At 44.4% G+C, this 27,961-nt stretch overlaps 2 protein-coding genes across 4 annotated transcripts; one reads left to right on the forward strand and one right to left on the reverse strand.

The window, feature by feature from the left end:
• The first annotated feature begins 3,228 nt into the window (after positions 1-3,228).
• On the forward strand, positions 3,229-4,897 carry POP5 (POP5 ribonuclease P/MRP subunit). 2 transcript variants are annotated; one of them, XM_075770246.1, is made up of 5 exons: positions 3,229-3,351; positions 3,418-3,560; positions 3,680-3,829; positions 4,380-4,463; positions 4,574-4,897. In XM_075770246.1, the coding sequence occupies exons 1-5, from the start codon at positions 3,332-3,334 to the stop codon at positions 4,672-4,674; spliced, it is 498 nt and encodes a 165-aa protein (XP_075626361.1). In that variant the 5' UTR covers positions 3,229-3,331; the 3' UTR covers positions 4,675-4,897. The 2 variants fall into 2 exon arrangements, with proteins under 2 accessions (XP_075626361.1, XP_075626360.1); XM_075770245.1 differs by having other exon boundaries at positions 4,642-4,897.
• Positions 4,898-5,235: 338 nt separating this feature from the next.
• On the reverse strand, positions 5,236-27,833 carry RNF10 (ring finger protein 10). Of its 2 annotated transcripts, none has more exons than XM_075770243.1 (17): positions 27,699-27,833; positions 19,117-19,319; positions 17,924-18,123; positions 16,798-16,888; positions 15,574-15,758; positions 15,358-15,494; positions 13,628-13,788; positions 12,937-13,065; positions 12,522-12,780; positions 12,160-12,293; positions 10,979-11,096; positions 10,532-10,633; positions 9,904-10,038; positions 9,050-9,147; positions 8,761-8,821; positions 8,445-8,603; positions 5,236-7,532 (listed from the first exon to the last, which is right to left on the reverse strand). In XM_075770243.1, the coding sequence occupies exons 1-17, from the start codon at positions 27,730-27,732 to the stop codon at positions 7,456-7,458; spliced, it is 2,283 nt and encodes a 760-aa protein (XP_075626358.1). In that variant the 5' UTR covers positions 27,733-27,833; the 3' UTR covers positions 5,236-7,455. The 2 variants fall into 2 exon arrangements, with proteins under 2 accessions (XP_075626358.1, XP_075626357.1); XM_075770242.1 differs by lacking the exon at positions 27,699-27,833 and adding an exon at positions 25,467-26,061.
• Between the last annotated feature and the right edge of the window lie 128 nt (positions 27,834-27,961).

Here is a 27,961-nt window from a genome sequence, read left to right on the forward strand (position 1 = left end):
ATTGTTTTGTATTTTTGACTGCAGGGTTATCTGGGGATGCAATGTGCACAGAGTGGAACAAACTGTAGTTGTCATCCCCAACTCTGATACCACACTCGATGGCAAATTCAGTTCCACGCTTCCAGAGGGAAGAAAAAATCACGGTTTTGGCTATGCAGGGAAGATCAAATTGTGGTATCACAAGGATGGAGTACCAGCGCATCCTGATTTTACTCCAGAAGGTAATTACTTGGCTACCTTATACACGAGCAATATACTCCAACACAATATGCACTAATATGCTGGTTCCCTCTACTCACATTATATCTGTGCTCTGTATCTCCAGACTGACAGCAATTTACTATGAACAAATTGCTTAATCTCCTGTACCTCAGTTTCTTCATCTATAAAATGGAAACATCCTACCTAAAAGAGTGCAAGGATTCATTAACTGATATATGTTTTGTCAGTGAACACATTTACTGGTAATTTTAATTATAGCAGATACATACAAACTTGAAGAGCTGGCTGCACACAATAAAACATATGCATTAATCACAATGTCTATTGCAGCTTATTAGCACAATTAATTCTATATAATACAAATACAATCTAACCTGCAATCTGGAGATTACAAATGCTATATAAATCCAAAATGAGAGTCTAGATCTTCAAGCCTGTAGTGAAATGTCAAATAATGAACTAAAATGATAATAAAATCAACCAGGGACTGATTGGGAATAACCCTGCCACATGCACACCAACACACATGACAAATACGAGCTGGGAAAATGAGAGCTCAGTATTGCTCCTGCGCCTCCCTAGCATCACCACTTTACAAGACAACCATTGATGAACTGATAAAGAATCTTCTATCCAAAGTTCTCAAACTGCTTTACAAATTGTCTCTAATGTGTATGGACAGCGCACATTATTTCCCCTTGTCCTCGTATACTCTGTCCTCCATAATTTCTATTTGATAAGCTATCCTGAGGCCACATTGTCTCTCCAAGTCTGCAGGAGAGACATCCATCCTCTCTCTTGGCAGGTCTCTTGAGCCACTCTTCAATTTAAATAGCATTTTCTGAATTTTTCTCTCTCAGATCTTTTCTTAGGAGACAGTTCTTTTCCACCATGACTGTATAACTCACTATCACTTGCGACAGTTTCTTGAATCACTAACGCTGGAATCAATACAGCAAAGCTGGCAGAGGATGGGAGTGAGGAGGTGGGAAAACAAATGTGAAGATGTTGTAACCTTTTAGTCCTGTGCTGTCAGCTCAGCACACTGTGACGCCTGACCAGACTCACACGGCTTGTACTAACACAGACAGTGACTCTACAGGGAGCTGTGGTGGCTCAGGGCTGCTCTGTGCATCCTCCAAACCAACAGCAGCGAACTAAAGGCAATGTCCTACGTGAAATGAAGCAGGACGGAGCTCTCTCACAACACTGCTCTCTCTTTGCATTGTGTCTCTCCTAATCAGCCTCCTGGACCGAAAACTGCAGCCTTCTCTGTACACAGGGCCCAGGCTGTAGCATGCACAGTGCACATGTCCTATTGGATTACAGGGCAGAGTGCACTCACATGGTCTGCTTGTCAGAGACGCAGCCGTGCCTCTGCAAAGAGAAGGAAATGAGGGAGGGCATGAACGAAAGCAAGCCGAGCAGCCCAGGACAACCCAAGCCAAGCCCAATCAGAAGGCAGGACGGGGGGATGCCACCAGAAAGACAGCGGCAGCAGGCAAATAGACCTTGGCAGGCACACTGGGAGGCTAAGCCGGGACCTCACTCCACAAAGAAAATACATGGGAATGTGTTTGATATCACTCAAAAATGTGAGAATAGCTTATCATCTAGGAGTTCGCTGTATTGACAAGTGGAACAGATGACAGCTAGATCCCAGTTTGGATATTAAAACACAAAGCAATACAGCAAAGATCAATGCAATGCAGTCTTTCTCATCGAGAAAATGCTTCTATATGTATCAGCTTCAGAAGCTGACAAACTTCCCCCAGTTCCTTTGATCATGGCCCAAAAGAAAAGGTCTCTTGGCAAGTCTGTACTAGACTTTGTGCTTTTTTCTCCCCATGCAACTCATATCCTGCAGTTCTCTGAAAAAACATGACTCAAAAGTATGATCACAGGTGAAGAAGAGAGGAATTAATAGAGAAAGGGGAAGAGCAGCAGAACAGGCATCTATTTCAGAGGGCAGAAGTTTATCACCCAGGACAGGATTTCCACCGGGTTTATCATTGTTTTCTTTGTCTAGAATTAAGGTCATTAAAGAAGATGTTTCCACTCTGAATTAGCAATGAGTTCCCACTTAATTTATAGAGCCTCAGCGCTCCCATGTGATTTGGCTCCAGGGACCTCAGTGGCAGCGCTTCTCCTGTCAATCATACACCGCCCTGACTGGCTCCTTCTCCCACCTCATGTTCAGGTGCCCACCTCCTATCTTGTCCTTTACCCCCCACCTTCCCCTCTCCCTGGTGTCTTCCCATACCGGATCTTTTCAAAGAGCGCTCCCTGCTTCCTCAGATCATCTGTCAGAGATCACAGCTCTGAAAACCGCTACAGAAATAATTATAAGCAGCAGCTCTGTTCCACGATTTTCTCGGCTGTTTTCATTTGCTAGGCAGTCAGTGCGTATCCCAGAACGCCCCATACCCGGAGCCTGAGGAGCTATAAATACTGGAGTACAGTTTTGTGAGGTAGCGAAGGCAGAGAGCCCCCCAGGAGCACAGGGGTGGCACTGGACGCTCCGTTGAAGCCCTCAGCCCCGCAGTACAGACGGCGGCCCCACCACCTGCCACAGCCAGAGAGGGTGACTGCAGCACTGGGCCTGTCCTCACCCTCCTCCCCAGGACCTTCCCGCGGCTCGGGTCAGACGAAGCAGGGACGTGAGCGCGGGACGTCCCGTCTGCATCACTTAGACTTTTTGGCACTAGACAAAGCGGGCTCAGCCACGGTGGACTGACACGGCGAAAAGGGCTGAAGCCAAATGAACTGACCTTCGACAAACAGCGGAGCCCAGGCCCCGCCGCCGCCCCCTCAGCCGCCCCCTCACACCAGCCCGGGCAGCAGCGAGCCGCGCGCGCCCCCGCGCGGAGGGTGCGGGCAGGCAGCGAGGCCGCCGCGCGAGCCAGACCAACAGAGCCGCCAGCGACTCGCGGCGCTGGAGGGGGGAAGGAAGCAGTGCGCATGCGCACGTTCCACAGCCCGCGGAGAGCGGTCGGGACGTCCTTCCTTTGTCCCCGCCCCTGAACGACGACGATTGGCTGCGACGCGCGGAGGCGCCCGGTCCATTGGCTAAGCGCAGAGTCCCTCCAGATCGGGGGCCGCCGCCGCCATGGTTCGCTTCAAGAACAGGTGAGGCCGGAGGCGCGGCCGCGAGGCCGGTCCCGTGCCGCTGCCTGACGCCGCGCTCTCCCGCAGGTACGTGCTGTGCGAGGTGGTCTCGGAGGACCCGCGGTGCCGGCAGTGCATCGAGGAGCGCGCGGTGGGCCTCGCCGTCAGGGACGCCATCGGACGGGTGCACGGGGACTACGGCCTGGCCTGCTGTTCCATCTCCTTCACAGGTGCCGGCCGGACGCGCCGCCCCCGCGGGCCCCCGGCGGGGTGTGTGTGTGGGGGTGTTTCTCCGGGAGGGGCCGGGGCGCGGGGCTCCGGGCTCACCGGTGCGTGTGTGCCCCCGCAGTGAAGTACCTCAACGCCTACACCGGGACCGTGCTCCTGCGGTGCCGCAAGGACTCCTACAGACTGCTGTGCTCCGCGCTCCCCTTCGTGAGGCAGCTGGAGAGCCGGGCCCAGCGGTACCCCTGCTTCCTCAACACCCTGCACGTCGGAGGTCAGCCGCTGCCTAAGCTGCCCCGCGGCCGGGGCCTCTGGTGCCAGGGGGGGAGGCTGCGGAGCTTAATCGTACTTTCCAGGCCTGCTAAAATGGAAGAACCCCGTCTTACCGCTCTGGGTGCGACAGGCACATCTTATGTGTCACTGACTTGGCGGCTTTAGCAAATCTAAATAAGAAACAGGCACCAGCAGTTCTTTGTTGAGCCCTCATTAATTCTGCTTGAATCTTCCATTACACAACACAAAACCAGAGCAGCAAATACCATATTATTTTCTTTTTAAAATTATTTTCAAAGTGTAGTATCATCCATGTCCTGAAAATTAACCGCTTGGGGCAAATAATGGGCACTACATGTTGGAAATTATTATTCCACCACTTAACCTCAACAGCGCAGAAACTAAGTCTACAGCCGCCTCTCAGCACTTGCATTAATAAAGTTGTTGCCTGGGACGTGTCACTTGATACAATGATCTTCAGAAGACATACTAACAGCTCTGAAACACTTGGTTTTGTAGATTGTCAGATACTGTTCTTGTGACTCCTACAGGTACTATAAGAACGTGTCAGAAATTTCTAATTCAGTATAATAGAAGACAGCTGCTGATGTTGTTGCAAAACTGTACAAATGAAGGTAAGTTCCTCCAGCCACTTTCCTAAAATGCAACCTCAGTTCCTAAGGGTGTTGTAGGGTATGTGGGGCTGCTTCTGAGTTCTCAAACTGCTAAATGTTCCTTTCTTTAGAAATTGAGGACATCCTAGCATATGTGAAGAAATCAAGTAATGACTCTCTGTTACTCTCTCTATTGCAGAGGAAAGACAGTGTATACAGAAGTCCTTGCTGAGCTGTTCCATTACAGAAGAGCAGTCTCACAGTGGAGATGAGGAAGATGATGATGGCACAGAGACAGACTGAACATTATTAGTTACTGTTCATCTGTCCTGTATTGTATAATCAAGATGTTACCAATTATCTTCAGTGTTAAGTAAAGCAGGGACAGAAAAAGCATCTGTTCATTCCCCCATTTCGAGTGTTCTTAAATAAATTTTTTTTAAAAAAAAATGTAAGTTTTACTTAAGTAGGTTACTTGCCTGTTTCACTCCAGGAGTCAAAACCACCTGCACTCCTAAGGAATGTAGCAGCTCAGTGTGCTCTTCATGCTGAGGTAGAAGTGAGCTTTAGGCAGTTGGCACAGACAAGGAATGTAGTTATTCTCCTTCAGTACAGAAAAAGCATTAACATCTCTGGTTTTTACCCTATCTTCAAGTGCACCTGTTACCCACAGGGCTATCCATTCTTTTGAGCCACGTAAGCACCAGTTGTGTACTGAGGAGCAGAGATTACAGGGAATTCAAGGCAGAGCTGTAAGGCTCAACTCCATCCGACCCATTATAAAACTCATAGGTACGAGTACTGCTTAGATATTTATTAAGTTTACACCAATCAGTTACAGGAAAGTAGCATTGCTGGTATTATCTCTTGAATCCATAGGAAAACAAGATACAACTTGAAGATGCTGTCCAGTGGAGACTGCCCTTGCAGAAGGGACAGTCTTCCTTGCCCGCATCACTTCCCTTGTTCTAATGCCTGTGAGATGTGGAGGTGAGTTACAGCAGCTCCAGCTATTCTCTCTTCCCAATGCAAAGAAAAGTTGACTATAAATGTGTAAAGATAATAGAACACAACAGATACTGGTTAGGCACTACTAGTTACTCCTGTTCCATGGCTTAAAATAACTATTACAAATAGGAAACAATAGTACTGTGAATGCAGTTAACTCCATACTCCAACCTTTCTTGCTTAGTTGCTTTCTTTGCCCTCAACAATAATTTCCCAACGTGCACATAAAGCATTAACAGCAAGGTGTGTTAGCACTTTCAGGCATCTTGTCCTAGATTCTTTGCACTTTCTTGACAAGCTGTACTGTCTTTCCATCAAGTGTAGTTAATTGTGACCAAGCGTGAAGTCAAGCTGTTTTCAAAAAATGTTTTGCAAGTGTTTCCTCTGTCCTCCTGGAGCAGTTGAAGTAGTATTTACACCCCCCCCCCTTCTTTCTGGTTTACAGCCACACACAGAGCTTTGTGAAGTACACTTTTTGGTACCAGCTTCCCACGCGCACACGTTTAAGTGACTTGAGGAAGCACTCATATAACATGGAACCTATTGCTCTGAAATCAAACATCAATGTATTGATATAAACTTATTAAATAGGGACACAACCAATGACTTCACCAGTGGTGTCAGAATACCTGACTGGAAGAGTCCCAAACACATGGTTTTTCCTTGCTCAGGCCTGTCACAGCATCACAGGCAGAGAACACACCAACGTTAATTTAAAGCCTGTGCCAATGCAGGCAGACCACTGGGGCTGAAGATAACTTCCCTGGCATGGAATCTGTCAGCAGGAAAGTAAGATTTAAATCTGTGCAACTAAGTGGTATTGTGCTCCACGTTGATATGACGAGAAGTGCATGTATGCATATGATTTATTGCAACTGTTGGCCTTGACTGGTACATTACACCTACAGTTCATTTTATTCAAACAAAATCCACACCACTTAACTCATTAGCTCAAACCAAACTACAAGCAGTGCAGAATGTGACCACCCAAAGAAAGAGCAGGGAGGGGTCCAGAAGAGGTACCTTTATAGCCCGAGGTGCTTAGTGCAGATCAACTTACATCCCAGAACCGAGCAGATACAGGCCCTTATCCCAGTACAGAAGACCCCAGTTTCTCGCTGGGGCTACAGACTCCAGCTATCAGTTGTTCTTCAAATTCAAGAGCGGCCAGTGTCAAAACATCATTCAGGTAGTTACCAAGAGCCCTAGGGTGGAGTGTTTATTCTAGATGATCAGGTTACAAAGAATGTGTAGCCCACCATGTTTTGCCATGGTTGGCAAAAAATAATAATAAAAAAAAATAGCAGCCTCACTCACCCACATTAAAAGAGTTGAACAACTGAGAGAAGCCAGGAGGTTCCTTGTACCACTAGTGGCAGTACTCATTTTGAAATACACAAATTCATCAAGAGTCACTTCAAAACCAAGTAGCCAAATTCTGCTTTACACTCACCTCAGCTTTAAATCTTTCCAAGCCAGGAGAACAGGAGGAATTCTTGCTCTTTAGAAAAAGCAGCTAACACTCTAAAGCCAGGAAGCTCTTTCGCCAGTGCAGTGGAAACCAGAGAGCAGTTTGACAGCTTTACTGAAACAGCACTACAGTCACAGTCAGATGGACTTCTGCCCATGAATACATGTAGGGAAATGAAGGCTCTCTGCCTCTTCACTTAGGTAATATTGCAGTATTCCGGCAGTGCCACACAGCTGTGAAGACTTTTATACTGCTTATTTGGCCAAAAGAACCAAATTGGCACAGACTAGAAGTCTTAGCTGATTTGTCTCTGGGTTGTTTCTTTCAAAACTTTGTTTCAGTATAAACTGATTAAGCAGTTGGAATAAAAAGATCTTGTTTCAACATATACTGTCATGGTTTCCTCCTGAACCCCCCTAGAAGCCCTGGAAACACAAGTTTAGTCTGTTCAAATTTAAATACTTAAACTATAGCAGCAAAACAAAGCAAAATGAAAAGAAAACCAGGAGAGGAAACTTCTCTTGAATAGCAGAATCACTTTGTGTGAACAACAGAGGTGCTGAACAATAGCTTCTGCTTCTGTTTCTTTCTTTTCTTGCCTCCCTTTTCCTCTGTGAAGAATTAAAATGATACTGTCATTCTTCTCATGGAACAGGAACATCACACAGAAATGATAAATGGTCTTCCCTAGCCTAAATGACTTCTACAGGTCTGTGACACTTTGTATCAACTCACTGAGCACCAGGTAGTTTAATTTTAACCAAAAAAATCACTGCAGACAAACTAAGGCAGGCTCTGTCACACCTAAACCACACCTATAAACATACCTGACTGATTCTAAAGTTGCTGTTGCAACAGCAGATCCTGGACTGCAAGCGTACAGCAGTTTGCCTTTCAGACAGGCAGCACTTTCATCCATTTCCAAAACACAACCGGAGCCGATACTTGATTTCACTGAAACTCCCAGGCCCTCCCATCCAACTCTCCATCATGCAGTGAAGTCTCCAAACAGAAGCCAACGCTAAACATCAGAACTGAGCATTATAGATGAGTTATATCAGCCAACACCAGGCTTAGAGGTTTAAGGTCATCTCAATTTGTTTCAGACTCCCTAATTTGAAATTTCAGCAGCAGTTACCTTGACATTTTGGTCAAATTCAAATGGTAGTTCAGCAGCTCAGGTATGTTTAGTCTAGAAGAGCATAACCTGAACTTCCTTGAGATAAAGCTTAATTTAAAGTTCCAGTAGAGACATAGCAAACATGGTAGTCAAAAGCCATCTTTCTCCTAACAGGATTCTTTGCTAGTTGGAGATCTTCTCAGCTCCCACTAAGAGAGCTGCTCTAAGCTAACAGAAGCCCTAGTCAAGCTGTTCAGAAACCACATTTCTGACAATTTTCAGAATGGCTGAGCAGCCAATTTATGGTCCCCAAAATTGCTGCTCTCACTTCTCCCAGAGGAAGAAAGAGAAATGCTCAATTTTTTCACTTCAGAAATTTTTCACACCTTCCCTCGCCTTTTACCTGATAAGTGATCAGCTGTGGACGGTTTGTCCAGTTTCAGGAGAGCAGCCTCAATAGCTTGGCTGAAGGAATTCTGGAAGCTGGGCACAGGTATGCGGTCAGAGCTGTCACTCTCTCCATCACTATCGACAGGCACAGGGAGTGCCAGAGTGTTCTCATCTGAAATAAGGAAAGGGCCTTGAGAGGCAGAAGGCTGTATAAAACTTCTGCAGTGCAAATGCCCCTCCACACTCCAGATGTTTCTTGTGAAGTCACAAGATTTCTTAGATTTAGATGCATGGTAAAGAATCTGAGTAATAATAGCAAATTGTCATACCTCTTGCCTTTGGAGCAGGTTTGGGCCATGTTTCCGGTTTTGCCTTTCCAACTCTCAACATCTACGAAGAAAGTTGTAAGATATGATTAAATCCCATGTACTAGAACAGTCCTGCATATCCCCTAAGTGGCAAGAAAATCCAGGAACCCCTTCAAGCACTCAAGCCCTATGCTGTCCCCATAAAGTTTATCCCACGTCATTTCTGTGGGGGAAGCAATTGTGTTCTCAGACTAATCCCCAACTAAGACACAAGTAATTCTGACAAGGTTTACTCTGCTACATGGCTTACCTGGGCAAAGGAAGGGAAGGGAGACTCTTCTTCTAAACTCCCACAGAGCAACGGGCTGACCTGGCTGGCAGCAGGTGACAGTGGAGTTGGAATAGACTCTACAGAGAAAGAGCAGATAATTAAAGCCAGTTGCATTTGGCAAAGGCACTCACACTGTTTATCAGGAAGAAACAGAAATAAAGTTTTATTATCTTATGTAATCAACCATTTTTATCTCAACAGTTCCATCCATTAGTCACACAGTGGGACCTCTCAAATTTCTTCAATCTTTTTATTTAAGGGAGATTTAAGTTTGGAGGGGAGGTTGGTTGGTTGGGGGGTTTTGTTTGCTTATTTTGGGGTGTTGTAAGGGTTTGTTTGCTTTTTTTCTTTTGAGAAAACATTTAAGAATAGTTTCTATTTAGTATTTTTTATGAACTGGAAGATAAAACATTTGGTAAAGCATCATTGGACAACAAGCTGAGTGCTCATCAACTGCATTCTACTGTAGTATAGGATGGCGGGGAAGATGGAGAAGGTAGAAAGAAAAAATGCCAGTAGTGTTTTCCTGGCATACACACTTTTCTTCTGGTTTTGGGGAATTTTTTTTCCTTTCTTTTTTTCTGCCTCAGCAAAAATTTAAAAGACAGTAACTACATTGCAGGTCTCATATTGTCACTGAAGTAGAGGTAGTAAAAAGCAGACAAAGGACCAGAATGTCTCTTAGCCGTGGCAGCCTTTTGTGTATGATCTCACAGGCAATCTAGGGAAGAAGCAGCCTTTGATCAGTATTAAGAAAGTTTAGCAGGATAAGCTGAGCAGTAGATACCAAAAGAACAATCAGCTAGATACGATGTGTTTTTCCAGATGCTCACCTGTCTGAAACACAGGGCTTCTGCCAAGAGGAGACAGACGGAAGCTCTGATGATCAATGCTGGTAGTTTCTCCAGGACAAGAGGTAAAAGCGGGGAACTGCTGCAGATTCTCTAAAGCAATATGGACCTCTGGATCTAGAAAGAGGTTTTAAATTAAAGCACTACAAAATGCGGGGGAAGACTGTCAATATGTAAGTTGTTTCAGGAGTCTAGGAGGTGCGAATTCAATTTTCTTTCCACCCTCTATTTTAGAGACCAGTGCAGCCCTGCTGCTGGATGGAAGCAGTTCCTAGGCTTTTTTTTTTTTTTCCCTTCTTCACTTTTCACTCTATATCGTTATTACTATAAAACCAGAAATTAGGAATCTTGAGAGCTATATACACCATGGAGATAGCTGCGCCCTCAAATGCCCTCTGACTCTCCCATAATGTACAAGTATGCAGGAACTGCATAACATCATTTAACATCCTGACTAAAACAGCTTCTATTTTTCACTCTACAAATGTTTCTAATACCATGTCATCTTGTTCTAAGTACACCCTACAAACTAAAGGCCTTTGAGTTCATCCTACAGTTCAGCAACTGAAAATGAATGGAAATCCACCAGTTACGCTCAATCATGACTTACATTTGCCCTGTTTCTTGTTTTCTTCTATCTCAATTCTGCGTTCACGTCGTCGTTCATCACGAGCTTTCTTCTGCCGTAGACGTTTCCTCTTTTCAAGGTCATCTAGGAGCAAAACACAGCATTGGATATCAAAAAACCCACACCAATACTTTGGCAATGTTTTCTCCAGCTTTGAGAACAACATATTCAGTTATAACACATTAGTAACAAAACATGCTTACAAACAACATATGCTCTTCCAAGCAGTCAGGCTTTTTTTCTTCTTTGGATAATTGTTGCCTATAAAACAGTGATTTGAGTTTGTTCTGTCTAGTAGTCATCAGACAGTTGGTGCAAGTGGAGTAAAGCTGCTGTGTATGTTCTTTTTTCTGCCATTAAGGGGTAAGAATGACTTCCCTTTCACCCTCACAGATACATAACAGAGCCTACTAGAAAGGTAGTACCAACCTGAAAACAACTCTAAAGTCTCCTTAGAGATAATGGGTGGCTTCAGGGCCAGTTCACAAATGCTGAACTCACAGGTGAGGGGCAAGTGACAGAGGTAACGATGACGCTGTCTTATATCCTGATAAAAAAGAGCATATATATCATCACAAGGTCTAGAGGCTGGCACAGTGATGAATAGCGTAGAGAGACAGAATGTACACCCTTCATCAAATCAAATGGGAAAAAAATAGCAGCAGTGACACAATAATGACTTTATAAACTACAAACACATGAAGGATGCTCTGGGTCACAACCAAATGCTCCAAAATCTCCACCAACCACATCATAATCAGATTTGGATGCATTTACTCCAGCTCAGTTACTGATTTTTTTGTTATTCCTCCCTTCTCACTCACATCGCTGGAAATTCTACAATACTAGTCCTCCAATTCATTTATTTTTGCACTGGACCAAATTTGCCTTTTACACTTAAATTATTTGCACCAACAACCACCACTTTGCTAGACTGAAATGAGCTGAGTTTTGTATTTTTTCCTCGCAGAGCAGAAAATCTTGAAGACAATTCTTTACTACCTCCGCATCCATTCTCACTTGAGCATATCCTTTCTTAAAGATGAATTAAAAATTATGTATAGTTGTTACTGCACATGCCAGTTCTTACAGTTGTCTTTATCCAAGTCAAGGAAGTCAGGACCCATCCCCTCTTCCAGAGCTTCAGTGCCTTAAGCACTTTCACTCCCTCCATCTCAAACGCTGAAGTTTCTTTCCATCCTTTTTATTTTCATAACATCCCACCTCTACCCTTGATGCTCAGAAACAACTGTTTGTTCAAGACAGGGGCAGAACACTTCTTCAGGTTGAGAAAGATGATCATCTGTCTAGTTCAAGCTACTGTCTTATAGGAGAAAAGAATTTAAGACAGTTTTAACAACAAACCAATCTTAAGCTTCCAATTCTCTTACTCAGAACTTCCTACCTTCTAGGGAAAAAAGCTAGACTGCAGCCTACTTACCAAAAGCAACTTAAAGTACTGCACCTTACACCGACGCCCTTCACAGATTAGCTTGCCTACTCATTCATAGTTATTATTTTTTATTAGTGAAGAGAAACAAGTCTCACCTCTCAGCCACAATGATGAGTCTGCTAAAACAAAGGCTCTTAATTAATAATACAATAACTACCTCTGTCATTGAGTAGCCAGTTATCTCCACTACAGCTGCAGTTATCTTCTCTGGGCTCTTCTCCAAGCTACCGTATTCACGAACAAGACATCGAACATTCACAGGGTGAAGATACATACACTGTCCATCCTCCGCTATAAGAGAAGATATCATCACTTGTTCTTTGCCTGTTAATTTTCAACACCCTTCTCCCCAACTCAGTACATTCTCCAGTAATAAAATTAAAGCTCCTTTCTGAGTTTCTGTGGGAGTTGTATTTCACAGGGTTTAGCTGCATCTAATGAAGTGACAAACATCTTCCTCAAGAAGATCCCAAAGGAGGCACCTCTGCCCCCATGACTCCAGGATTTCCTTGCACTGACCTTGATAGAAATAGTAAAAAGGAGAGTTGTTAAGATGTCCACTGCTAACTCTATCTTTTGATTCTTGGTAGCCTGTTTCAGCTGGATTTGGTTCTTCTGTAGTGTTCGTGTCAGATTCCCCTACAGTGTCCACCTCAGGTACTTCCTCTTCAACCAGTACTGCCTCTTCTGCTTCCACAGGAGGTGAAAAGGAGCTTGCCAGATCAGAGCAAGGCTCCACAAGCTCCTCATCAAATGCAGAGAGATATTCCACACCACACTATAACAGCAGAGAGTGTACAGTTAGTACCACATCACCTCCTTCAAAAGATTATCATCTCTGCAAAAATCTTTGGCACCAGTTCACCATACACTGCAGTGTAAAGTGGCGGAATTAACTACTAACAAGATCTGCCAGAGCGGAGTCGTCACCCACCTTTTTCTCTTGGGAAACTGCAGGCTCCACAACCTTGGAGCTTTCTAGGACCAATTCTTCCACAGCTGCACTGACTCCAGCAATGCCACTGTTTTTACCCTGGTCAGCAGAAAGTGCTGTTTCTCGCTCCTACAGGCCAAAGAGAACAAGTTTCAATTTCCTGTTTAAGCCAAGAGACCATCACCATAGTTATTTTTAGCCTTGCCGTATACTTCTGGTTTTCACAGATCTATAATTCATCTGTGACAAAGAGTGACCCTTGAAGGGAGGCCCTCTCCTTGTTACCAGAAAGCACAGTCACTATAGGATCCCTAAAGGCTTTGAAAAGGAGTATTCTACAGGTTTACTCATGTCTGCCTGATAAAAGTTATCCCAGAAATTGTTGGGCCTGAAAGGAAAACACATCTTCCTTGGAAAGCAGAACTCTCTTACATTTGTGGAATACCATTCAGTAAAAAGCATTCAGTTCTGTTATCTTGAACATCACGCCAGATACCTGGGGTCCAAAGGCTATAGTCTCCTCCAAGATTTATAATTCTGTTCTAGCAGCAACCATCACCACCCTCCTAGTACATACATCATGAAGATCAGAATAATCACACAGAATCACTTACGTGGCAGAGCATAGATGCTCAGCAGTCAGCATACTGTTAAAATTAAAGTCACTAAAAGCCTCCAAAGAGGTTCTCACCTTCAGTTCCTGGATAGCCGCCTCAATAAAGCAAGCCTCTGGGGTGTGTTTTTCTTCCTCATACTGTTTTAGTAATGCCGCTTTCTCCTCCAGAATCACCAGCTGCAAGACTTGCTCCCTGGATGCCAGAAGCAGCTTTGAATACTGACTGTGCTGGTCATCTGAACAGAAGGAGCACCAAATCATTAATATCTGCATGTAGAGGCACCAGTTTGGACTGCTATTTCTTCTCAAGTTTTGTTACTGCTCTATTTTGCAGGTTAATCCAGCCCAGGGTGGACAATACTTAGCAAGAGTTTGACGCAGACTTTGCATGTTACCATTGTATCATTGATGACACAAGCTGGTGCCACGAACCTGCTCTGCCACACACATCTACCCCACACAGCAGTTTATCCGCCACTTTCAACCTGCCACTTCACCACTCGGTTGCTACACATCCAGAAAAACTAAACCAAGTCTAAACTTCTATGCTGTGGAAGCATCATCTTTGAGAAGCCTTGGGTGGTCAAAACTTCCTGAAACAATGCAGTCTGCAGCTTCTTCCTCTTCTCTGCATACTCAAAACCACTGCAACTGGAAAGTTCTGCAAAAGCAACCACTGTTTTGGTTCTAACTAGTTCATAAGCCCATATGTATTAAAAATCCATACAAAACATCATTATGAGGTTTTTACAAGAAGCACAGCAAGAAATAGCAAGCTATAGAATTGCAAGTTTAGCAAAAGGTAGTCGTCTTTGTTACTAGAGAGCTTATCTTAACTATAAACTTTACAGCAACCATAGCATCACATACTAGTACAGTCCCCATATTCACTGCTCCCCAAGGGTCCAACCTTTTCTACAGAACACCAAATTAATGCCGAATTCCCTGGGTTTAGAATGATCTCAAATTCCATTTTGTTCTTTAGTTTGTTTTATGAAAGGATTTAAAGTCCTTTACTTTCAAATACTGAGAAACATGTAAGCACACACCCTGCCTGCTGCCTACCCATCATGCGTTAGGAGACTTGACTTTTTTTACAGAGAGCTTAAATGCATGCAGCCTTTCACAAGTGTGACTGCAAAATGAAGTGAGCCAAGACAGCCCACAAAACAGCAATGTTAAGTGAAATTATTTCTTTAGTCACAAAATTTTTGTGATACTAACAGATAAGATGACGATGTGTTATCTTGACATAACTTGACAGGAGAAAACTGAAGAAGTCAGGCAACAGATGTTTGGAATAGGTTTGCAATAATTTTGATTATTTTCCCATATCATTCACAGATTTTAGTTGATAAGTGAAGATGACGAAAACCTTGTTGAAGATTACATCCTCGAAATAGTTTAGACACAGAGACAGTTATTTTTGCTAAGCTGTATAATGAGGAGCCAGGAGGAAAAAAAGTTAAGGACACTGAAGAGCCAACACAAGCAGCAAGAGTCACACCAATGACCACAGGATACAAAACACACATCGAACTAATTCCAATGACCGAGAAGGCAGGAGTCTGTGGCACAGTAGCTTGAAGGGAAACAGCACAAGTTAATGCCTTTCAAAACCCAAGATGTGGGTAGAAAGCTTATTATTAATATGTGGTCATTAAGGTTTTCAGCTGCTAAGCCCCATGTTTTCTAGTCTGGTTTATTTTAATGTTGACAGCGTGGTATTGCCATGGTAAATCCTCAATACACATGTCCTAGTTATAGCAGCAGGATGCCAATGACCAGTACGCAGATACACTCACCTCTCACGTAAACAGGCTGCACCACATTCATCCACTGAGATTTGGGCAGTGCTATCAGAACACCTTTCTCTCTTCTCATAAGTTGCATTGTAATGATATCACCAATTGCGTATTGACGTGTTTCCATAGCAACAACACTGTAACGTAAGGAAGAAGTTAGTAGAGTAAAAATAACACTTCAAGAAGATGCATCATTTAATAAATATCAAGTCTCACCTCTTGAGATCCTTCTTGTGAACAGAGCCATAACAAATAGGACATTTACTCCAGGTCTTTTCACTCAAGGAGAGATAGTGAAGGATACACGCCCAACAAAAGATATGCCCACAGCGGGTGATCTTTGCTGCAGTTGGTGGGTATAGACATATTGGGCAGGAGGGCACTTCATGGCTACAAATACGCTGAAATGGCACATGAGAAAAATAGTACAAGTTTTAGACTTGGAAATCAGTTCCTGTGCTACAGAATAAGCCACTCTGTAAGATCTACTCTAACATATTAATCTTTCAGCTCTTGAGGCTCTGCTTTTTTACCAAGAAATTAAGTACACTGTGAACTAAGTAACACCTTCAGTCTGCACATGGAATAACCTTCAAAGCCACCCATCTGGTATTACTACTCTAATGACATTAAAAAAAATGACTCTTCTCATGTTTCTCCTCATGTGTTCATCATCTCTAAGACTTAGCAGCATCTTCATCACCCGAATTCAGACACTGAGAAGACAGCAAATGAACCCTGTGGCCTCACTTGCACAAGCAGGCTTGTGCAGACCTGTTTAACTGGAAGACTGAACTTACCTATTTCCATGAACATGCTAGTTTAGTCAGACACTTTGTTAGCATCTGTATGTTGCAAAGACATAAATGCCAGGCAAGCACCTAAATTTGTCAGCTTTCTTGTAGCATCAGGTAGCAGTAAACCTACCTCCTCTCCAGCTACACCATACACCAAGACTAGTCTTGGCAGATAAGTTTCTACTTGAGGCAACCCAAAGTTCTGACCGCAATTCTCAAGAGATTTTCCATTTTGTTGCTAGGCACGATGGGCCACCTATGCACAAAATAATTCTTCAAAATTTTACACTCTAGTCCTCTTCCATGGACTCATGCCCAAGTTTTCTGTTAATATCTCCATCACAAGGACTCTGTCTACAGAATGTCAGATACTATTTTTGATGAGCTCCCATCTGCGAAAGCAAGAAGAAGCTGCTAATTTTCCTAATAGATTTTAGCACTTCTCTTTTTCCTGTCATGAAAGTATTTCATAATATATTCCATGACAGATCTTTCCCAGTATTGTGGGAGTGACAGAAGAGGCCTCAACTCAAAAACAGCTGAGTTTTACGTAACATCACAGAGATAAAGAGGCAGTTAAAGACAGGTTAAGCTTCTTAATAAGAAAAAAACCCCACAAAACATCTAGCCCATCACAACTGACCACTTGCTCCACAAAGTCCCAGTTGACCAAGGTATCTGGATCAGCAAAGTGGACTGTGTAGTCCTGTTCTTCAGAGACAACAAACTGGCAGCTGGGGAAAGGCAAAGAGACAGATGATCCACTCAGTTGTTTCTAAAAATTCTTTGAGAACTATCCTATAGGATTCTCTGAGCTTCTTCTTTGTCCAGCAGAAAACTGCTGGACACAGTCAGTAACTTCTACCAACAAAACCCAAAAGAGTTCAATGCACAACCAGATTTTCAGAATACAGGTGTGTCTAATTTCAATTAGACACAACTTCACATACTAACTAAAGAATGAGCCAGAGTGGTTTTCCAGAAACATGTAAGAAACAGCCAGCTCCATCAGGGATCTGTTAAAAAACAGGGAATCCATAAGTGGGAAAAAATATGCTCACAAAAACTAGAACTACTGGGGTTCCTGCAAATAGACTTCACCACAATAAGCCACAAAACGATAGGGAAAAATTAGAAGCATCAATGCTGAAAATGGGTTTTCTTATCTTTAACACAATGAGATACAGGAAGCCCTGAACACACTTCAAATTCCAGTGAAAGTGACCATTATTTCCAGTCAAAAGCAATTCTCCTGCTGGATTACTACCCTGATCATCATTTGGGTTATACTACATATCCAGGGGCCTGTGAAATAATCAGCAGTTTAAGAACTAAGACCCATACGAATAATTGCTTCTGGGGCTTAGAAATTCAGATCCGCTTTCGTGCAGCGACTGCTAACCCCACCATCTCAACAGACTACGTTTTGGAAAAAACAACTATCTTCCATAAGGGAACTACACAGGTCTTCCCAAATGGAATGTCATATTTCACAAACGATGCTAAAAAAATTAGAGCAGAAGACTAATTGGTTTGTATCTAAAGGACTCACTCCATCAGATATCTTGTAAATAGGAAAAGATGACAACTTGATATATTTTTATCCCTTTCGAGTACAGTCGTTACCACTAGAAACACCATGGAGAGGTAACTTCACCCTGGGAAAGTCAATATGAGTAGTCAAGGTCAAACACAACTCCCTGGCTGATCACCCCTTACAGCTCAGTGTCTCTGTAGAGGTCTAAGAGCCCTGCTGGTCTTCCACTCACTTGGCCTGTAGGAAGAGCTCCTTGTTGAAAGGCTTATGTCCCCACTTGTTCCTTTTTCCCCAGTTGCCATGTCCATTCCCATCAAAATGGCCTGCTTGGCCACGGGGTTCAAAAGTGAAGTTCAGTAAGTGGTTCAGATTAATCTTCTTGGGACCAGAGAACTGGGCAGGGCTGAACTCTGCCCGCTGAGCCTCTGCTACCTAAGAGACAACAGCATTTGTTAGAACTTGCTAGAATTTACTGCAAAAGCATCAGTACAAGTTGATACCCAGGCCCCATCAGTGATTACGTACAGAATACGCAGCATCCACTCACTCACCTTCTCCCATTCCAGTTCTGCAAATCAAGCAGTGCAGCGTTAGAAGCACGTGAGAACCTGAAAGTTAGAACTGAGTGGTCTTACCCCACACTGATCAAAAGGAGGAGAGCACAAAAATAACCCACACAAGGGCAAGTAAAAGCTGGCAAAAGCTAGTAGTCAAGGTTAATAACAGAAGAAAGTTGTTCGAATCCTGACATTCTTTTAGACAGCCAGTAATACAAGTCTGATTACTATTTGCACAGGTTGTACTTGTTTTGGTTAGTTTTCATATAATGAAGCAAAGAATTGAGAATTCAACAGAGACAGCAGGTGAGTTTTTTACGGAGTCAGTAATTTAGGTGAGCAGTACTGCTCATCCACTAAAACTGAAAAAAAGCAGTTCTGTGTCAATGAAAGCCACCGATAGTCTACAGTATTCAGACCCACATCAGCGTAAATGCCTCAGTGTTGTTTCACTTCATCTTGATGTCATCAAGGCTAATACGATTACTTTCCCAATACTACCACCACATGCAAATTTGTACACTGAAGTGGTTAGATGCAATCACCTCACACATAAAACCTAGAAATTGTATCACTATTTTCATGAAGGACCTCTGTTTCATGAGATATGTACATGGCCTGTCTAGGTAACCATTCCTCAGATGGTATTTTTTATTGCAAGTCTCTCAGAGCAGAGAGCACTCCTCTTCTGTTGTTGCAAAGTTGTTCTGCTCACGCAGACTCTGGCATCTCAACGATGTTAGCACCTCTTACCGCTCTTTCCCTTCCCAGCCCAGGAGCTGAACACAGAAGACCTATCTAGGCAGGTCAGAGTGATCCTCTCGTCCCAAGAAAGAAGGCCTTGGAGGCACGGCATTACAATTCTCACCTCATCTCGTCTTCCACCATTACAAGAGCTAAAAAGTCTGCCACTTCCGCCACTACCTCCCCTTTGAGGGGGCATCTTGTTAAAAGCTTTGCTTTTCTGTGAATTGGAGCGACGGGACTGACTGGAAAAGTTCTCATTTTTTGAATATGAAGTTTCTCTTTTACGATTATAACGCTGTTTGGATCCACTCGCATTCTTTCCATCTGAAAGAAGAAAAAACAAACAAGAATCAGATCAGCAGCCTCAGAGTTCTCCACACGTACTGCATCTCAGCCAGCTTCACCTCAGAGACAACACCGTGTTCACCTCGGCCACTGCCTTGGGACCTGGTTAAAATGCTGGTATTTATCAGGACCTCAAATCCTCCAGCAATCCAAACAATTTCATTCCTATCACTGCCCAAAGAACTGGTCAAAGAGTATAAAAGAAGGATGTATTTGCTGTGCTTTATCTTTTATTAGAATGGCTGAATTTTCTGTATCCAGATTTGGAATTGCCGTCACCAGACATTAGTGTGTTGCCTGGTACATTAAATGATAAACACCAACACCACATCTTCAAGCCCTGTTACAAAAACTGACAACAACTAGTTCATTTTTTTTGTTCCATTTTCTGAAAATATACAAATTATCGTATATTGTTCCCTTATATAAATATACTGCTGCCTGCATTTGTCTTGAGGTTTCCCACTTTGCAAGACCCACATTCCCCGTTTTCATTCTGCTCTGCCACCTACACTTAAAAGGCCCCGGCAAACCTAATTCTGTTTTAAAAATACCCTTTTCTTTCACAAGGCCAACAAATGCTAATCGATCTTGAATCACGAACCCAATGCTTTGGCCTTGCAGGGCATGCAACGAGTATCTAAGTACTAAGTCCACCAACCTATGCAACAAGGACTGTTTGCCTAAAACTGTGCTGAGCACGCCACTGACTAACACAGGACACAAAGCAAAATACTGCAGGAATAAAGCTGACAGGAGCAGAAAAATCAGCCAGGCTCTACGGAGCCTGTCCTGTGTCTAAACAGCTGCTTCGTTAGACTGCCAGAACAAAAAATTAGTACTATTAAGACATTTCTAATAGTCTTAACGTAAGACGAGAGTTGCCTCAAGGACACAACAGACTGCTTAGCTTGTCACTCAACTGCCCTAAGTTTTATTTGTAGAAGAGGTATGTTGATAAGCTTGGAAGCAAAACTCCACAGGCACAGCAAGACATCTACCTGCCCCAGCCAGCCCCAAAGTCACTCTGGATATTCAGTAAGTGTCACACAAACAGTAACACCTCAAACAATATCTAGATCCACGTTATAAAAGCCAACTAGTTTCCCTTTTCCAACTTCATAGTCCTCCCCACCCCTTAATATAAATCTTACGTGGTAGGCAAACACGCCACTGTGATTCAGGATCGCGTTACTCCTATGGTAGTTTTCATTACCAGTGCCTACAGTTCTCCCCTTCCCCAGCACCACTCCCAATCTACCCAAGCAATTAAAGCAGCTGAACGGGATCATTCACACAAAGTCTCACTTTTTTTGTTATTTTTAGTTTCCTCTCCCACCTGCACCCCCAAAAAGAGGTCTGTGTATTGTTATACATTACTGAGGATCCGACTTCTTAAGCAATAAAAATGGCTTGACTGGGTTTTGTGGTGGTCTGCTCTTTCTTGCAGATGGCAGACTTCAGTCTTTGCCTGCAGTAAAAAGGACGCTATTAGTACTTTCACAGAGCCATTTTGCAGACAAACGTCATCACCAGAACTAGTCATTTACTCTGCTAGTCAAAAGGCTGATCCTTTAATTCAGAATTGAACCAATTCCACCAGAAGCACAGCTGTGTAACTCAGATGCCTGCATAGCTTCCAGTGCTATAATGCACGTCAGGCAAAACAGACACGGGCTGAGCGTTATCGCGGAAAAAAACACACCAGAAGCTGCCCAGTACTGAGGGTGTGACCAGGTCTGGCTGAATGATTATTTAGATATACCTTTTTTTGAGAGTGTTTGTAGGGAAGAGGTTATAATCAACACCACTGAGTCTCTGGTCAAAAATTAAGTAATTTTGAAGAGGTTTGGACAACTACTTGAGTTGTTCAGAAGCAAAGGCTGTCACTTTAGAGCTCAACCACCCTCTTAAATCTGCAATTTCAGTGAATGCACTAGAGAGGCACATGCCTATTGTGTCTGTAGCAACTTTGCAGTTTCTCTGCAATCATCAGCCGGGGAAAAGAAACAACTCAAGAGGAGAAGTTCAGCCTAAAGTGAGTCTCTACAAGGCCCAGGAACAAGGAACAGCTTGTACCTGCAACTGACAGAAGAATTTCCTGCCTCTTATAGTTTTATTCAAGTTAGTCACTATCAAATTTGTCAGCTGGTTTACATTCCTGTCATACTACAGGTCCTTTCAGACCAACTCGTAAAGCCTTTGGGAGTCACTATAATGACTCTCATATTTTATAGGAAAGTCCTGTCCACCTGTGCCTTTTTTAGGAAGGACCTTACATGCCAGTCTAACAATGCTTCAAATCTGATTTTACTGATTGCAAGTTTCCTCTCCCAGAATAACTACCTTCACGAGTATTCTGGGCCATCAAAGTAGTAATGAAATCAGTTAACAGACAACCAAGAGTTTGGAGTATGCATTTGTAAACTGGAACACTTTTCCCCCACCCTGAATCTAAGCAATGCTGTTCCTTCCAACCGTTCCAGCATGCCACGTGTCAGGGAGCTCTCTGCTTTCTATCATCCCTTTTTGCACTTCCATGAAGAGCGGGGCAGGACAGGGCTATCTGCAGTCATGAAGGCGGAAAAAACATAGAAGATTCTCACTGCCATCCTCTCTTGTTAGAACCCAGTTTTAAGTAGAGAAGGTTGGGATTTGGGAGTTTCTTTTTTCCTTCCTTTCTTGGCAAATTAGAAATGGTCAACAGCAACAGTGATGGTGAAGTATTTACTCTTCACTCAGGTCCCCAGTTAATCCTTGTGCCATTCTCACAAAATCTAACCTATAATAAAGATATCTATCCATCCACACTTCAAGAGAGCATAGACTTATAAAAAATACTCACTATATAATTTTATAAAACTAGCAACAAAGACCTGTCCTTGCCTTTTGGAGCAAGCCCTGACATTTGCTGTTTCTCCTGCTGGATGCCATGGTCTGTTAGAGGACCTCTATCTCCAAAGATCCAGAGAGAGGAGATCAAGTTCACAGGACCAGAAGCAGTCCACTTTGGTCCTAGAACTGCAGTACTGGTTTGCTGCTGGGGAGAAGACGGCAGTTTCCTTCCATCTTTGTTTGCCTCACCTTTTCAGCTGAGCTGTGTTGAAGCCAACCATATTGCATAAGGGCTTTGGGTGGTGGATCACAATTAAGCCACAGGGTGATTTCATGAAAACACACTGAAGCTATTGCTGCTGGTAGGGCAAACATCCCAGTGAGCAAGAGGTGACGGAGCAGTCACGCACCCCAGCTAAGCATGCTCACACCGTAATAATAAGGCAGCCCAGGAACGTTTGCAAGAACTAATGCTGTCCATCAGGTCTCAAGGACTGCAGAGAAACCTAACAAGCCTATTTTCCCTTGGCTAATTTATTCCACCCTAATGGGATGTGACTCCTGTTAGTGCACTAATATAAACCAAAGAAACCTTTCTGCTGGAAACTTCCAAGTTTAATTTAGTTTCTAAGGCCAAGAATACAACTTCCACAAATACAAGAGCTTCCAGTATTCTATTTAGCCCATTTCAAGCTGTGCTGCAAGAGAAACAGAAGGAGAAGCTATCACAAGGTTTCACAAATAACAACTTCATCATTTCCTCAGCTGGACTTGATCACAGCAGGTAATTCTGGAAAGCATCTAAAAAGCAAGAGCTAGATTGGACTTAAATCCAGTGACCATCAGTGCAACAGTGACATGTGTAACTGAAAGTCAGCATTCGGGGGAAGGTCTGTATTCTAAAAGTATTCTAAAGTATTCTAAAGAATACTTTCCATTTCAAAGGAGACACAAGATTTTCAGAATGTATCCTACACCTTTCCTGAAACAGGAGAGAAATTGGGTGGACCACATCAGGTACATGTAGCCATACCATTCCTAGAAAATCCCGTGTGGCAACACGCCAGCATCTTGCGTGCAACAGCTACCAAACCCAAATAGTCACCATTTAACACAGCTGCATCCTGTTGCCCATCCTGTGGCTGGTTGCCCTAATTTGGCCAAGGGAACCTTCTCATTTTAGTTTCCAGTACCCTCCAGTAAAAATATTCCCAAATATACATCTACTCCTCCTAAAAGGGATTCTAATTTTTCCAGGCCTCTCTGATGCACTGTAAAGGAAGCAATTCATTCCATATCCCTTTGCCTTCCATTGTAGTTAAGAAACAAACATCTTAGAAGCAGAATCATGTCAAGCCAAAATTCTCTTCTGTTTTATTAAAAAAAGAGGTCTTCAGAAAAGTTTTGGGTTTTTGAAATTAAAAGTTAGTCTATTTTGTCGGAGTAAGAGAGTATGGTACATGAGGATTTCTCTCCTTAGTAGCCTCTGCTACTAGTGACACCATTTCAAGCCTGTAAAAGGTAGCATTCCATAAAAACCACTTAACACTTTTATTTTGGGCTGGAATGACATGCCTTTTATTTCCTTCCTCACTACAGATACTGTTTCTTCTACACAAAGACATACCAGCCACAGGACAGGCCATCTTAACTCCTTACTGAAAGATGTTTAGATTCTGTGAACAATCCTCCATACAGCATCACACATCACTAAAAAAGCAGCTGTAGTGATGTGGTATCTCTTGGTGAAACAGGGACAGAAACCAGTTCTCCACAACAGGAAAACCTCGTGTGTGCTAGTCTTTCATACTGCCACTCACAAAACACGCAGAGAAGTTTACATACTTTGTTATTCCATTAGAAGCCAAAGATCTGGTTCTCAAACTGTTGTCACATACCTAGCACGTGATATCCCCTGCTTCCAGTGGTCCACTCATTAGAGGGGGGGAGAAAATAAGAGACTCAAAAATAACAAGAGTAGCTAAGGATAGCAAGACCCTCACATCAAATCCTGTAGCTGATGCAAAAAACTTTGCAAATCAATTAGGAGTTCTTCTAGAAATGACTGCCTAAAAAGTTCTTCCTAAAAAGACTTTAATGGGTTTGAATTTGAAGTTAAAGTTTCACTAGAATCGCAGTTACACCACAACCTGGGGAGCTGCAGGTGAGCTACCTCCCATGTCACTCACTTCAATCTATCCTGTGGAAGACCAGCTAAAACAGGAGAAGAGCAGGGTAGTACTTGGCTACCCCAGATCCGAGTGCATTTAGAAGGTCCAGAAGGGAGTCAACGCCTTCAAGTTACTCATTTTGTTAACCCTCTGGGACACATTGCTGCCCTCTCAGAGACCTGAAGTAATACAGCTGAAACAAACCACTGAGGAGGAAGGAAATTAGTACAGCGATGGTGTGGCAACCTGTTGACACTCATGTGTACTTCCGGGACTAAAAACACTAATTTTAATCACTGCTGCCCCATTTCTAAGTTTTAGAAGAGAAAATGCAACATTGCCAGGACCACTCTGCTCCCAAACAGCCTTGAAGAACTGGATATGGCTTAGGTCTTACCTTGAAAAGATAGATGTCAGGAACCACAATGGTTCTCGTGAACTGCTATGTCAGCAAAACTAGCTGTTTGCTATGACAGACGTAACATTTTAGTTTAAACGCCAAGTAAGCAAACAATATGTAACGAACTCTGAGCTCCTCCTGAGTAGGTTACCGAAATACAGCCGGTAAGGAGAATGTTGTGTATCGATACAAGACCTCCTTAAGCAAGATGCAAAAGCACATTCAACTTGAGTACAGAATAAAGTTAAGGGTTCTCTTAATAGGCACCGGTAAATGTACGTTCTTAATATAAACCCAGAGCTTTGGCTCTGAAGCTGATTACTCCAATGCTAATGGCGATAATACATTAATCCTCAAAGGAAGAGGAGAGCAGGAACTGTAGCTCACCAAAGAGTGAAGCCGGAAGAGGAAGGAAAAAGAAAGCAAAAAACAAGCAGTGACCAGAAACGAAGCCTGTTAAAACCAGCTGAGAGACAAACAACCCGTCAGGAAGAAGCTCAACTCCACAAACCCAAGCCCGGCACAAGGCCGTCGGCCCCGCTCCCCCGTCCCGAGCTGCCACCGCTCCGGACCCACCAGCGGGACCCAGGGCCCGCCGAGGGGCCGGCACTAACGCCCTGAAACCCCCGGGACTCGCGGTCCGCGCCCAGAACCCGCACCCACACCCGCACCGCCCGGGCCCGCTCCTCCGGCCCCGCCGCCCCCCGCCCCGGCTCTTACCGCCTTTGGGCTTAGACTCCCCCGCGGCGGGCCCGGCCGAGGCGGATCGCGGCTGCTGCCCTTTGCTGCCGGCCGAGGAGCCGGGCGCACCGGAGCCGCAGGGGCTGCTCTTGTCCATGGCGGAGGCTGAGGCGGGGGTCGCGCCGGGCGGGCTCTGCAGCATCAACGGGCGCCCCGGCGAGCGAGCGGCGGCCCTGAGCGGGGGGGCACGACGGGCGCTGGCGGAGCCGGCGGGGGCCCAGGCTCATGGCCCGCGGGGGCGACCGGCGGGGGCGGCGCAGCGCGGACTCGGCCTCCTTCATGGCGACATCTTCTCGCTGCTCCGCTCGAACCGGGGAGGGCCGCGGGAGGCCGGGCCGGGCCTGCGGGGCTCCGTGCGACGAGGGAGGGAAGCTGCTCACGGAGCCCCGCGGGGCCCGGCGCTGCCTGCCGCCCGAGTGGTCGGCACCACCCAGGCACCCACCGGCTCCTCGGCGCCGCCCCGGCCCCGGCTCGGCCGCCGCTGCCCCGTAATGGCGACGAGTCGCCCACAGCAGTGGCCGGGACCCGGATGGAGCCGTTCCCGGGAAGGACCCGCGGGCACGACGGGACTCGTAGGCCTCGGCCGCCGCCGAGCACGCCGGGAGCTGTAGTCCCCGCGACGCCACGGGCACCCGCACCGCCCCAGCCACCGCCCCGACCGACGGCCCGACCCCCGGCCGGGCACCGCGGAGGGCTCCGGCAGCCACGGGCAGCGGCCAGCCCCGCACAGGGCTGCGGGACCGCCGGTCCGGCCCCAGACACCCACCACCACCACCGCCCAGACGGCACAAAGTGGCCACAAATAACGACCCGGCGGCTGGGGCAGAGCTCGTCCTTTATTTTCCAAAGCCGTTCTCCAAGAGGCAGCAGCAGAAAAAGAAACAGCTCACGCTTTGGGGCAGTACATCCAGCAAAACAGGAGGGGAAAATTATCAAAAAAAAAAACCAAATCGGAAGAATAAGAGAGGTTTGGAACAGAAAGAACTAAACACAGCCAGTTCTCAAACAGGTACGAGTTGACAATACTAGGGGTTAAGCTTGGAAACACAGAGGCCTGAGAGGATATAAAGAATCAAGTACTCCCACTGAATTGTAGTGAACAATGTGAAAGTAAAAAATAACTCTGTAATGCCTAACTTAAGGGATAATTTTAAACTTTTACTTTGAAGCAGAAGGGGGGACAACAAACCACAAGGCAACAGAGATTCTAAACGCACTTTAATTAATCCTTAAAATAACACTGAAGGGTCTTGAGCTCATCTGCTGATCCCTTTCCCATTATTTTAGGGATGAAAGCTTCAAGTTCATTGTGAGAGAAGTTCCCAAGTTTCTTACAAGAAAAGTAGAGGTGGAATGCGAAAAGGCAGTGCTAATAAATAATATTTTAGGAAAAGCCTCATGAAAGGCCTTAACTCCTGTTTGCTCCCTATTTAGGTCTATTATTCTTAGAATTACTGACCAAATGATGAGGGTGGTTACCCCAGCATTTAGATTTGTTAGAAAGTGTCTTTTCTCAAATCCAAGTCATCCACAGTCACAGGGAAATAAGAAATAGTATGAGCAATACTAGAAAAAGAGGGTAGATAGCCATAAAACTTTTAAAGGCAGAACACAACACTTTTATTAGCAAAGAAGCTGGCTGTGGAAAGAAAATAAATACAAGGAAGTTTTTGTTGTTTGGTTTTGGGGTTTTTTTTACTACTTTTTCCCCTAACTACAATAAAAACATCAATCATGCCAGCAAAGTCCCTGCCATTGCCCTTGAAGGCCAAGGTCTGCTTCCTCAGGAAGGCTGAAGATACCAGGCTTCATGCTGTTAGCACGCAATTGAGTAACGAGATGAGAGTTTGAGGAACAGTCCATGGCTCTAAGCTCCCTTGAGGAGAGGAATAGTAAGAGGACCCAGGCAGATGAGGATGAAGTGACTGGTCTCCTGAGGCACAAAATCCCCTCCCACAGTGCCATGCCAGGTAGGATTATATTTCTTGTCAAATTCCTGCAGAAGAGACCACTAGGAACTTAGCATTACTATTCAAGTGCTGTCTTTGGACAACAGAGAAAAGGACTTAAAATGAACTGAGAAAGAGAAAGGGAAGAAATAGAAAACTGCATATAAGGGAGACAGAAAGGAACATAAGGACACTAGTCTGCAGAGAAAGTCTGACTGCATTATCTAGTGCCCACAGAACTTGCTTCTCTAGAACTACTCACCCATCAACATCTTTGCTTGATTTTTTATGTCCATATAGTGTTCAGCAGGAGCACATTACAAGCAAACACTTATCCTCTTTCTATGAGCTGCAACGTCACACTCAACTCTGCATTCTTCCAGAGACTGAATGGCACACTCCACAGCATCTTGCTGCACCTCTTCGGACATGTCCATATCCTTTATCATAGCCAGCTGATCACTCATGGTTGCCTGTAATAAACAAAGAAAAGCATTCAAAGTCGCAGGAGCAGCTACCTGCCAG

Source organism: Balearica regulorum, chromosome 17, assembly GCF_011004875.1.
Source record: "Balearica regulorum gibbericeps isolate bBalReg1 chromosome 17, bBalReg1.pri, whole genome shotgun sequence".
In the NCBI taxonomy this organism is placed as follows: domain Eukaryota; kingdom Metazoa; phylum Chordata; class Aves; order Gruiformes; family Gruidae; genus Balearica; species Balearica regulorum.

What these genes read in the sequence shown, in the direction of transcription:
- POP5 (XM_075770245.1), top strand. Translation starts at nt 3,332, where the DNA reads ATGGTTCGCTTCAAGAACAG. An exon ending in CTGTTCCATCTCCTTCACAG is followed by an intron (nt 3,561 to 3,679) that starts GTGCCGGCCGGA and finishes GTGCCCCCGCAG; the next exon opens with TGAAGTACCTCAACGCCTAC. An exon ending in CAACACCCTGCACGTCGGAG is followed by an intron (nt 3,830 to 4,379) that starts GTCAGCCGCTGC and finishes TGACTCCTACAG; the next exon opens with GTACTATAAGAACGTGTCAG.
- RNF10 (XM_075770242.1), bottom strand. Translation starts at nt 25,629, where the DNA reads ATGCTGCAGAGCCCGCCCGGCGCGACCCCCGCCTCAGCCTCCGCCATG. An exon ending in GGAGTCTAAGCCCAAAGGCG is followed by an intron (nt 19,320 to 25,466) that starts GTAAGAGCCGGG and finishes TTCTTCTTTCAG; the next exon opens with ATGGAAAGAATGCGAGTGGA. An exon ending in CTGGCTACTCAATGACAGAG is followed by an intron (nt 11,097 to 12,159) that starts GTAGTTATTGTA and finishes CTTTTTTATCAG; the next exon opens with GATATAAGACAGCGTCATCG.